Source organism: Chinchilla lanigera, unplaced genomic scaffold (assembly GCF_000276665.1).
Source record: "Chinchilla lanigera isolate Chin_1 unplaced genomic scaffold, ChiLan1.0 scaffold00004, whole genome shotgun sequence".
Lineage (NCBI taxonomy): Eukaryota > Metazoa > Chordata > Mammalia > Rodentia > Chinchillidae > Chinchilla > Chinchilla lanigera.
The window spans coordinates 40,591,657-40,604,673 of NW_004955405.1; the positions used below are offsets into that span (position 1 = coordinate 40,591,657).

At 45.1% G+C, this 13,017-nt stretch overlaps 1 protein-coding gene across 4 annotated transcripts in view; it reads left to right on the plus strand.

Moving 5' to 3' along the window:
* Rfx4 (regulatory factor X, 4 (influences HLA class II expression)) overlaps positions 1-13,017 on the plus strand; it is a 165,602-nt gene that overhangs the window by 108,266 nt on the left and 44,319 nt on the right. For all 4 annotated transcript variants that reach the window (XM_005374623.2, XM_005374622.1, XM_005374624.1 and 1 more), the window contains one exon: positions 12,785-12,885. In XM_005374623.2, coding sequence (XP_005374680.1) covers positions 12,785-12,885 — 101 coding nt within the window. The remainder of the gene's footprint in view (positions 1-12,784; positions 12,886-13,017) is intronic.

The window sequence follows — 13,017 nt, forward strand, 5'->3', positions numbered from 1 at the left end:
CTGGCCAGGCAGGCACTGTGCCGCTGAGCTATCCCCCCAGCCCTCCTTATGTATTCTTGATGTAAGTCCTTAAACAGATATGTGTTAAAAAAGTATCTTCTCCCAATGCCTACTTTGTTTTTTCATCTTATTAGCTATAATCTGAGGAATGGAACTTTCCAATTTTGAGGAATGAAATTCATCAGTACTTTCTTTTACAAATTTTGCTTTTAATGTTCTCATAACTCTTTGCCAAGAAAAGTAACAAACATTTTCTCCTATGTGCTCATCAAGAAGTTTTAGGTACATTTTACATTTCACAAATGTTTGTAGATTTTATACTTTATGTTGTTGTTGTTGTGTTTTGTTTTGTTTTCTTGAAGCAAGTATCTCACCTCGGTAACCGGCTGGTCTCCAACTCTGGTACTTCTCCCAATAAGCCTGCTGGGTTGCTGAGAATACAGGCATGTACCACCATGCCCAGCTTGATCCTTTTCTTTTAGGTTTGTATAAGGTGTGAGGTAGGGGGTCAAGCTTCATTTTTTTGTAAGACTAGCCTTTTCCTACTGAGTGGCTTTGTAGCTCTGTGGAAGTTTAATTGACCATACATATGTGAATCTGTTTCTGGATTCGCAATTCTGTTCCATTCATCTGTGTGCCTCTACTTTAACCAATAGCACATCATTTTGACTACTATACCCTTAGAGTAAGTCTTGAAGTAGTGTGAGACCACTTCATCACGTTTTTTCAAAATTATCCCTTTCCTTTGGCATACTGTTTTTGTACAGTCTTATAAATCCTATGGGATTTTGATTGAGATTTTATTGAACTTGTGGGTCAATTTTAAATAATTGGCATCTTAATAATATTGAGTCTTCCAGTCCATGAACATGGTATATCTCTCTCCTTTTCCTGAAATCCTCTTCTATTTCTTTCATTGATGTTTTATAGCTTTTAGCACATCAGCCTTGTTCAGCATGTTGCTCATATTTTGTTAGATTTATTTTTAAGTATTTCATTCAAATAACACTCTTTTAAAAGTTCAGTTTCCAGTTGTTTTTGCTAGTTTGTAGAAATATAATATATTTTTGTGTGTTGATAATGTTTTGTGCAATCTTACTAAACTTGCCTATTCTAATAGTTTTTATATGTTCTTTGGGATTTTCTATGAGTACAAATGTGTAATCTAGGACTAGAGACCATTTTTGTTTCTTGATTCACCCCTATATTATTCCACTGATGAGGGCCTCCAGCATGGTGTCCCAGCCTAGGTAAGAATGAACATCGGCATTTTTCCCTGATTTTAAGAGGAAACTATTCAGTGTTACTATAAAATATGATTCTGTAGATTCTGCATGATTCTGTTACTATAAAATATGATTCACAGCTGTAGGTTTTCTGTAGCTGCCCTTTTTCATATTGAGAGAGTTCCTTTCTATTTATAGTTTTCTGAGAATTTTTATCACAAGAGGATTTTGATTCTGTTAGACATTTTTGTTTAGAAGGCTTTTCTTCTTAAGTCTGTTCATATGATCAATTTTATATCATTTTATTTTAAAATAAAGCAGCCTTTCATCCCCAAAACAAACCAACTTGATCATGATTTTTAGAATATATGTTGCTAGATTTAAATTGCAATATGTTGTTGAGGATTTTATATCTAGTTTCATGAAAGTTACTGATCTTCAGGTTTATGTTTGTCTTGGTTACTTTTGTTGCTGAGACAAAATACCCAACTCCCAAAATTAAGGAAGGAAAGGTTTATTCAGCTTACAGTTTGTGCATATTTCAGTCCACAATCAGCTGACTCCAGGGCAGTGTGGCATGGCAGAGGGCAACATTTCAAGGTGGCAGAAGACAGTAAAAGCAGCAAGAGCAAAAAGGTGGGGAGAACAAGCCTCTTTTTCTCCCTTACATTAAAAGCAGGCTACTACCCCCTGTGGCAGGTGTAGCACTTACACCATCTCCCTTCCGCCCCTTTGCACAGGATGAGGATGTTTACAAAGTGAGGACCCTGGCCCCCTGCTGAGTCACTTAGTTAAACTTCTCAAACTGACACAATGTATCAACCATTAGGTTCTTGTAATAGCTTTCTCTAGTTTGGAAATCAAGGCAATCCTGGCTTCATAAAATGAGTTTGGAAATGTACCCTCTCTTTTTTCTGGAAGAGTTAGTATAGAATTTTTGACTAAATTTTTGAATTCCTGAGGGTTTTTTTCTTGACCAGTATACCTAGAATTTGATCAGTGTTCTTTTAATTTTTTTTATTTATTTTAAAAATAAAAGGATAACATATTAACAGACATCCATTTACAAAATAGTATAAGGACAATACAAACAATACAGAGTTACAGACAAAGTTGTAGGGAATTAACCATGGTTGTTCTATTACTTATTGATATCTTCAAAGTGGTTTCTCAGGAAAACACATAGAGACATGCAATAATGATCAAACAAGTAATCATTAACTGTTCCTTTCAGTAAAGCAATAGAAGACAGTAGTACAACTATCTAGCTGTCCTGTATATACTTACGTACATAATTTCCTCCTCTTTCCCTTTTCTTTTCCCACATCCCAGTTGCCCTTTACTTTTGAGCATTTCCCATTCGTTTTACAATGTCTATCATACCTCCTAGTTTTTATTCACTCTTTCAGATTCTCACACTAGTGAGACAATACATTGCTTACACATGCAGGTCTGACTTATTTCACTTATGAGTATGGTCTCTAGTTGTGACCATTTACCTATAAAAGCCTCAAGTTTATCTTTCTTATAGCTGAATAATACTCCATCATATAAAAGTACCACAATTTTTTTATCCAATCCTCAGTGGATGGACATTTGGGTTTGTTATGGTTTATGTCTGTGTGTCCCTCCAAAGCCTCATGCAGAAATGGGGCAGGCTACTAGAGTTTGAATATGGGTGTGAGAACTGCACCCGCCCGGGAGTGGATAGCTTGCATGCATATCTAAGGGAGAGGAAAAGAGTGCTGGAGGACATTCCTCCCCCATTCCGCCCTGGTGTGTGTCCTGGTGTGTGGTGGCAGCTTAGCTGTGCTCTGCCACCCTGAGCTGCAGCCCTCTGCCATGTGTCACTCTGCCTTGTAATTTGCCAAGTACAGACTGAAACCTGCACAAACTGTAAGCGAAATAAACCTTTCCTTCCTTAATTTTGGGCGTCAGGTATTTTGTCCCAGCAGCGAGAAAAAAAGTAACCAAGACAGGGTTGCTTCCACAGTTTAGCAATTACAAATTGTGCTGCTATGAACATGGGTGTGCATATATCGCTGTGATATGGTGTTTTCAGATCTTCTGGGAAAATACCCAGCAGGGGGAATAGCTGGGTTGAATGGGACCTCTAGACCTACTTTGCTGAGGAATCGCCAAACAATTTCCACAGTGCTTTCACCAGTCTGCAGTCCCACCAGCAGTGGAGAAGGGTTCCTATTTCTCCACAGCCTCGCCAGCATTTGTTATTGGTTGACTTCTTAATGCTAGCCATTCTTACTGGGGTGAGATGAAATCTCAGTGTTGTTTTAATTTGCCTTTCTCGAATGACTAATGATGTTGAACATTTTCTCATGTATTTATTTGACATTTGTATTTCTTTATCTGAGAAGTGTGTATTCATCTCAGATGCCCATTTCTGGATTGGGTCTTTGAATTTGGGAGGGGCTGATGTTTTTTAGTTCTTTACATGTTCTACATAGAAGACCTTTGTCCGAGGGACAATCAGCTAAAATTTTTTCCCAATTTTTGGGTTTTCTTTTTACTCCGCTGGTGATTTCTTTAGATGTGCAGAAACTTTTCAGTAGGATGAGATCCCAGTTGTTGATTCTCTGAAGTATTTCACGTGCAGTTTGGTTTTTGTTCATGGACACTCTGCCTACCCCTATGTCTTCAAGGTTTTTACTACTTTCTCTTCCAATAGATTTAGTGTTTCTGTTTTAATATTGAGATCTGTGATCCATTTTGACTTGAGTTTGGTGCATGGTGATAGACTTGGGTCTATTTTCAGTCTTTGACAGATGGCAAGCCAGTTTCTCCAGCACCATTTATTAAAAAGGCTATCAGTCCTCCAGTGACCTTGTTTGGACCCCTTATCAAAGATTAGGTGGTTGAGTGTGTTTGTGGTCGTGTCTGTGCCTTCCAGTCTGTTCCATTGATCTTCTGGTCTGTTTTTTTAGCCAGTACCCCATTGATTTTATTGCAGTAGCTTTGTAGTATAATTTCAGGTCAGAGATTGTGATTCCACCTGACTTGTCCTTGTTGCCCAGGACTGCTTTTGCTATTCTGGGTCTCTTCTGGCTCCAGATGAATTTAAGGAATGTTTTCTCTAGATCTGTGTGGTATGCTAATGGTAGTTTAATGGGAATTGCATTGAATCTGTACAACAATTTTGGTAATATAGCCATTTTCACAATGTTGGTTCTTGCTATCCATGAGCAAGGAATATTGAAATCGTCTTTGATATCTTTTTTCAGAGTACTGCAGTTTTCATTGAATAGATCTTTTACTTTCTTTGTTAGATTGATTCCTAAATATTTCAGTTTCTTGGATGCTATTGTGAAAGGTATGATTTCCTTAATTCTCTCTCAGTCTGTTTGTTGCTTGTGTATAGGAATGCTATTGATTTTAGGGTGTTGACTTTGTATCCAGCTACACTGCTGAATTTGTTGATTCATTCAAGGAGTCTTTTTGTGGAGTGATTTTGATTAGTGTTATATATGGATCTTTAAAAACAAAAGAGCAGGCATGGTGGTCCACACCAATAATCCCAGCACTTTGGGAGCCTGACACAAAAGGTTTGCAAGTTCAAGCCCAGCTTGAGCAACTTAGCAAGACTCTGTCTTCAAATAAAAAATATTAGTAAGATTTGGGAATAGTAGCTCAGTGTAAAGACCTGGGGCTCAACCCTCAGTATTGAAAATGAAACAACCAGCTTTTGGGTTCTCTGACTTCTTTGGTCTCTAATCATTTTCTTTCAATTTCATTGATTTTTTAGAATTGATTTGGGGTTTGTTTTGCTCTTCTGTCTTTAAATGGAGGTTTAGGTTACTGATCACAAATCTTTCTACTTTCTTATAAAATTATCTAATCCTAATTAAAACTATTTAATCCTAATTAAATAATTATTTCTTCTAATCATTGTTTAGCTACATCCCACAAATTTTGACATGTTGTGTTTCCATTTCAGTATAATTCAAAACATTTCCTACTTTTCCTACTGACTTTCTCTTTGCTCTGTGGGTTATTTAGAAGTAAAATAATTTCCATATATTTAGTGATTGTCAAGATATCTTTCTGTTATTAATTGCTAGTTTAATTCCCCTGGGGTCAGATTGCATACATTGTTCTTAGTTTGTTGAAATTTGTCTTATGGCCTGGAACATAGCCTGTGCTAGTGAATATTCCCATTTGTCATGGCTGTGTATTCTTCTATTATTTGGTGAAGTATTCTATAAATGTCAATTAGGTCAAGTTAACTGATCGTTCTGGTTAGCTTTTCTTTGTTGTCAGTGATTTTCTGTCCATTCATTCTATTGATTACATCTCTGTGAATTTGTCTATTTCTGTTTGTTTTTGCTTCATGTATTTTGAAGCTCATTTTGAAGCTTTGTTGTTAAATATATACAAATGAAGACATTATGTCTTTTTTGGCAAGTTGATTTCTCTTAATAAATGTCTTTGTTTTAATTCCCTGATAATATTTATTGTTCAGAAGCTTATATTGATAGTAGTATAAATATTCCTGCTTGTTTTTTTCCAAACTACTGTTCTCACAACATGCTTCTCCACCCTTCTGCTGTGTCACTGAGTTTTTATATTTTTAAGTGCAGTACTTATGGTCAACACAGAATGAAGTCTTGCTTTTTTATGCAGTCACCTGATGTTTACCCATTCTGGTTGCTTTGTCTAGACCACTGGTAGCGAACCTTTTGGAACTTTCAATGATAACAAACAGCCTGCGGGAGCGTATGTACCAAGCTTCACCACCGCTGGTCTAGACCTTCACGTTTAATATAATTTTATGGTTGGATTAAATCTTCTGTCTTGCTAGTTGTTTTCTATTCCCTTCATTGTCTTCTTTTCTTCCTTCCTGTCCTCTTTTTATACTTGCCTTTGGGTCATTTCGTCATTCCATTCACCTCCATCATTGCCTTGTTTTATATATATATATATATATATATATATATATATATATATAAATAAAATCTTATTTATATATAATATATAATTTATATATTATGTAAATATATATAAAATATATTATATATATTTTAAATAATGGTTACCTTGAGTTTATATATTTTTGATTAAATATACTTTCAAATGCTAGAATACTGCTTCACACATAGTATGACTCTTATAATAGTATATTCCCAATTTGTTACCCCTTGTTTTGTGTTATTATTGTCATTTTGCTCTAATATATGCCATAACCTTATAAAACATTGTAACTAATTTTTATGGTAGCTAATTCTCTTTTAGAGTGATTGAAGGTAGAAAGCAAATCTTTCATATCTACCATCATGCTAATGATTCTGGCCTTTAATTTGGGGGGAGTAAATACAATTGTCTGTGTAATGTCATATCCCTCTGCCTACAGAATTTTAACTTTTTGTCTTTGATTCCTGGTACCAAACAAACAAAAAAATCTCCTGTACTGCAGGTTTGATTGTGATTATTTCATTTTTGTTTGTCTGAAAATATTTGTCCTTCATTTTTGAAAGATACTTTCACTGGCCACGGTATTCCGAGCCAGAAAAATTTGAGGGTTTTGTTTTCAACATTTTACAGCCTTCACTCCATTGTTTTTGGCTTGCTTGTTTGTCCTTGGTATGTTTTTCTTCCTCTGTGTGAAATGTGCTTTTTTCCTTGAAGCCCTCAAGATTTTATTTTTGGTTTTTAGCAGTTTGACAATGATGCATCTAAGTGTTTAGTTCAGAGTTTTCTGAGTATCTTGGTCTGTACTTTAAATATTCCATTGTTTTAAAAAGTTTCTAGACATCTTCTGTATTTTCTCCTTTCAATCTTTCTGACAGTTCAGTCGTAAGTGTGTTTGACCACTTGCAATTGTCCCACAACTCTCAGAAGCTCTGGTTTTCTTTTTCCACTGATTGTTCTCTGAGCTTGATTGGGTAACTTTATTGGCCGCACTTCCGGTTCCGTTACTCTGCCCGTGGCTGTGTCCATGATGGGCCTGTTGAAGGCATTCTGCATGTCTGTCACCGTGTTTTGTTTTCATATGTATATCTAACATCTCACTTTGTTCTTTGAAAAATAATTCCTGTGTTGAGGTTCTTTATCCGCTCATCCTATCTTTCCCATTAAAGATATATGGTATTACTGTTCATCATATTAATTGTCATCACTGTGAATTCCCCACATGCTAGTCTGATTACCCTGATTGCTGTGTCTCTGGAGAGGAGGTTCTTTTCCTCAATTTAGTGTGTATGAGGAATATTTCACTTCCAAGACTGTTTTACAGATGTTTTACACACACACACACACACACATACACACACACGGCACACTTGCAGTTTTTATAAAGCAATTTGTGACATACAAATGAAACTTAGCCCCTGCTTAGAAATAGAAAACAACTAGCAAGCTGGAAGATTTAATCCAAACATGTGTGGAAAATAAATGTTGAGAGCTACAATGACTTATCAACCTTCACGTGCAACTGAAAAAGCAGCCTGGACTCAAATATTTGCTAACTCATTAATGCAATGTTTAGTGATTGTTATAAAATACTAGGCACCATGGCAGGCCCTGGGATACACCACAAAATAACAGAAACATGTTTGCTGCCCCTACTGAGCTTAGAGCCTACCACAGGACTTGTTATTTTAATTCCATGGTGAAATTGTTAGCACTGTGATCTTACACTTACAAATCCAGTGCCATCCCATTAATCAGGAGACAAAGTTATTTCACAGACCGAGGTCTACGTGGCAGCTGCCGTTTCATGGATTCACACATCCGGTCATTCATCACCCTGCCTGAGTGCCATCTGTGTGCCAGGCCCTGGGCACAATGGGGATGGGAGTGAGGATCAGCAACCCCTCTAGATGCCCTGCCTCCCAGCCCTGGCCAGGCTGAGGCCCAGCTCCCAGCCCCCCAGCTCAGCTCTCCCTTCTTTCCAACTCAGAAAAACACATTGAAATGTAGGTGAGTTGGTGACACTTTCACTGAAAGTGTAGATCATTCTCAGCCGTGGACTTTTCCCTCTTCTGAGTGATCTTGGCACAGTGGTGGTTAACAGTGACTGCTGTGGCAGAATCAAGAGTGTGAGTGTGTGTGTGTGTGTGTGTGTGTGTGTGCGCGCGCGCGCGCGCGAGCTGCAAGGAGGGTAAGCCATCGGAAGAGGAAAGACTGAGGACCAGGCCTGAGGTGTTAAAGGGACCACAGTCAAAGGCAGAAGGCAGTGGGCGGAGACGGGGAGGGCAGCATCTCCAAGGGCACGGCAGGCAGACCCAGGCTTGAGCTCTAGCTGGGTTACCTGGCCATGTCTCTTTGGACAAAGAAAATAACTTCTCCAAGCCTCCGATTTCTCCTCTCTGTTGAAACTGACAACAGTACCTACTCAGCAGGGGGAGGGAGGGTTAAACAAGGACGTTCGCACGGGGGTTTGGTGTTCATCACCTTGCTGCTTCTGCGCCTGCTTCAGCACTGCAGCTGGAGGTTGCAAAGTAAAAGTGCAGCGGAGGCTTAAGCTGGCTCTGTAGACGTGGGCACCTTCTGAAACAAGGGAGGAAGCGCTGTCACTAGAAGAGCAGGCATACCCCAGAGTCCCAGCTAGGAGCCAGGTCGGGGAGGACGGCTGGCTGAGGAAGAGGCCAGGCTGCATGTGAACCCTCCCGCAAGAAATGATGTCAAGAAGAGGGTGACGGCCTCAGAAAGTGGTGCGGGAGATGGCACAGCCCAGCTCCTCAGAAAGGACCGCTCAGACCAGGTGACCAGGAAGCCAGTGACACCACAGCGAAATAGCCTGAACGCTCGGATTCCTCTAAAGGACAACAGACCCAGATTCCAAGTCCCAGAATAGAATCTTCTGGGTTGAGTCCTTCCTTGCTTTTCTTCAGCTTAATAAAAGCAAACAATTGCAGGAAGCGAAAGGCCCCGTCCACGGCCTGCCGCTCACTCCCCGCTGCCCCGGCTGTGTGCAAGCGATGGCCACGTGTGGCGGCTGCAGAGAGACAGGCCCCCCCCCCCGCCACCAGCCCTGCGCCAGAGCTCTCCACGTTTCTGGCATCTGTCAGAGCATCAAACATCCTGAGAGGTCGTCTCACTTAGACACTGGATCGGTGTGGATAATGGGGATCATTTTAAGCGCATCCCTTTTAGAGCCCCACAGTGCGGGTACGCCACTCCCCCAGCTTTCCAGAAGACACCCTTCACGCAGTCCTCGAGGGCACGTCCAGCCCCCGGCTCCATTGTGGTGCTCCTCCCCCTGACCACTGTGCTGTGTCCACTGTCACCACCCCGGCCCGGCTCCTCTTTCTCCCGGGTTACCGCAGTCCCTCCTGTGCCGATTTGCATCACGGAAGCCAGGGTGACCTTCTTCAAACCTATGGCGGCGGCAGAACTGTTGGGACCACGGTGAGGGAGGCAGCTTGAGGCACCTGAGTCCACAACCGAACCACCGTGTGAGGCTGGGAGGAAGACAGCCAAGCTGCTCCCCGGGGCAGGAGCTCTCCAGGCAGCAGGACAACTGGCAAATGCAAAGGCCGCAAGGTGGCGGGGGCGAGGCCCCTGGGGTGGAGTGGCAGGCAGAGGCATAGGGCAAAGCCGCAGCCGGAGGGCGATGGCAGGAGAGGTGGCAGCTTGGACCTCGTGGGGACTCCGTCTGAGGTCTGGGGTTGGGAGCCATCTGCCCACTGGTTCATCCATCCCATTTGTCAACTGCTGCTTTCCTGCCTGCAATGCATCCCGAACCACGCTCGTGCTGAGGATACAGCTGTGAGCCAAAGAGCCGTGGCCCCAGCCTGCGCCTGCAGCATGAAGTCTAGGAAAAGAGGCGCATTCGCCCTATGGCCACAGGACGCACACTGTCCCGACAGTTACCCCTCCGCGGAAGAGTGAAACCGGGGCCTTGCTCTCATCTTGGGAGCTTCTGGGCAGGTTTTCCTGTGGAATCACCATCCGGTCTGGGATGCGTGGATAAGGAGCTGAGTAGGTGAAGAAGAAGATATGCGCCTGGCAGAACCCGCAGGGGCAGAGCCAGGCTGGGGCGAGGGCACAGGCTGGGGCTGAAGTGTGACCGCCAGGAGGGCAGGAGGGGCCGGAGAGGCGAGAAGGGGAGCGTGGGCCCGGGCTCGCAGGGAGTAGGGCTTCATTCTAACAGTGAATGGACTGAGGACTTGGGGCCAGAGGAAGGAAGCTAGCGGCACTGAGGGGGGTGGTGCTGGGGTGACGGAACTCAGGGGCCTGAACAGGCCCAGGAGCCTGGTGGTCACTCGGAGTACAATCTGCGATTCTCGGGTATGGGACAGGAGGCAGAGTCGGCACAGTTACTGCACACACTGAAAGAGGAGCAAGGAGACTTTATAATCCCCTCAGGGTGCCGCAGGCAGCACAGTCGCCCCCTGTGGAGTTTACTAGCCTTAAAAACTGTAAAGGGATTAACTGAGTCTTTAGCTCCAACAGGAAGCATGCAAGATTGATGAACAGATGAACTGACACAAGAGGGAAGAAACTGACCAGCTCAGAGTGTGGGCGTCCCAGCAACGAGGAGCACAAGGCCGCCAACAACGCCAGGCGCAGAGCAGAGTAACGACGTTAAGAAACTGGACACAGGCGACGCAGTATTGCATGCAGTGCGTGGACCTTGCTTGGACTCTGCTTCAAATAAACCGTATCTCTGAGAGAAATAGAGAGATCCGAATACAGACTGGGCTTTCACGGTGCTCGGGAATTGCCCTTGGCTCTGTAGGCACGATGACGGCCGGGAGGGTGTGAACTCATGCACACGCGTGTGCAGACACACACATGCATATTTAAACCTTGTCAGAAACACACACTAAGCTTTTTGGGGTGAATGACATGGTGCGTTTGTTTAAAATACCCCAGAAAAGGTGGCGCATGATAAACTGGCGAATATGGCTCAGCGAATATGTTGGACCATGGCTGCTTGCACATTAGTCTTATTGCCCCGTTTGAGGTATGTCAGAGCCTTTTTATAATTACCCATGGGAAATGTGTGGCAAGTATAGTTTCACTCTGAAATTGAGAACATGAGAAAAGATCCAGGGCTGGGGAGCGAGGAGTCCATCTTGGACCCACTAAGTTTGATGCGCCTTTGGCTTATACGAGAGGTGACCAGGTGCAGTGGGCCCAAGGCTCGGGGTCCCCCGTGCCTGAAGTGTAGCAGCGAGTGGAGGAATCACTAAGCAGGGCAGGGAGACCGCTCCTCGGGGAGAGAGCCCAGGGCCAGACCCAGGAACCGGAAGGCACAGGCCTGGGCAGGAGGCGAGGGGCTCTGTGAGCAGGAGCACCCAGGAGAAGGAACCACGGTCACAGGTGCCGGGCTGCCGTGTGGCTGGGGCTGACAGAACTGAGCGCTGCCCAGGTGTCAAGCAAGATGAGGACCCAAGTGCCTCCCCCAGGTCTGTGGCCGAGATGGAAGCCGCTGCCCGCATCACGTCCATTTAGGCAGGGAGGAGGCGAAGAGGGACTCACGGTGAGAGGAAGATGATGAAGGGATGGACAGCTCCTCTCTCCGGCTGTGAAGCGGGAGAGGCAAGGTGGTAGCTGGAGGAGGTGCAGCTGAGGACGTAAGAGGTTATATTTTCAGTTTTCAAGCTGTGTGAGTGTTGGACGGATTACAGCGATGAGCGGGATGGTCCAGGTGAGAGGGAGACGTAGGCTGTACTGGAGGGACGGGGTTTCGGCTGCGTGGTTCCCCAGGAAGGAGGAGGAGGATGGTGCAGGGAGCGGGATGCTGACTACAGCCTTCCTATGTGCTTTGTCTTCCGTGAGAGGCAGGGCGATGGCAGGGCTGTCGGGGCGACGGAGAAGGTTGGAGTTCGTCACGGGAGGGAAGAGCGGGTGACACGCACTGCGGTGGGAACGGCCTGTGAGGCCTGGCAGGAGAGAGCCGCTGGGAGGTTGAACCAGGCAGGGCGGACGCACGGGCTGAGGGCAAGGTCAGGGTGGGCGATCCACACGGGGACGGGGCGAGGCCCCAGTTCAGCAGCACCAAGGAGGACACTGGTCCTGGGGCCGTGAGCAGGTGGTCTTGGTGAGGACGTGAGCACCACGCTCCATGTCTTCTCAACCCCGAATGGCAGCCTGGTGCCCCCTCGGTGTGTCTGCCCTCCAGCGCCTCCCACTTCCTGCCCCAGACTGCCCTGGACTCTCTACACCTAACCCTGTTCAAGGCCCAGGTGGGGGGGCCTTGTGCCCGGGAAGCAGCTCCCTGGGCAGCATGGGCTTCGACAGCCTGGGGCCAGCAGTCCGGTTGCAAAGCGTCCTGCCAAGGCCCGGGGCCACTGTCTGCACCCTGCACTCCAGGCTCTTCAGAGATGCCAGGGAGCACCTTCAGCTTGCAGGGAGTGCCCCAGATGCCACCTCCCCTGGCAGTGGCCTTCCCACACGGGGCATGGTGGACCGGTGTTGCTCTCGTTAGCCCCCTCCCGGACCTGCAAGCTCCCCGTGAGGCCGGGGCTCGGCACCTCTGGGATGGGCGGCACGTGTGGGCGGCAGCCGAGACCTGCATAGCGGAGGCACAGGCCCCGGGAGCCTCGGGCAGACGGAGTGACACCGGGTACTTCAGGGGTCGCCTCTCTTTGCAGCTTAACTCAGGTGATTCGCAAGTTTGCCAAGCAGCTGGACGAGTGGCTGAAAGTGGCTCTCCACGACCTCCCAGAAAATCTGCGAAACATCAAATTTGAATGTAAGTGCCGAGCTTTGGAGGAAGAGGGAGGGGAGAGTAACGCTCTAGCGGCACGTTCTTCCTGGGCTGTGCATGAGTTCACAGCATCTACCATGTACTGTTTGCCCGCAAAGCGCCAGGTACCGTGCTGAG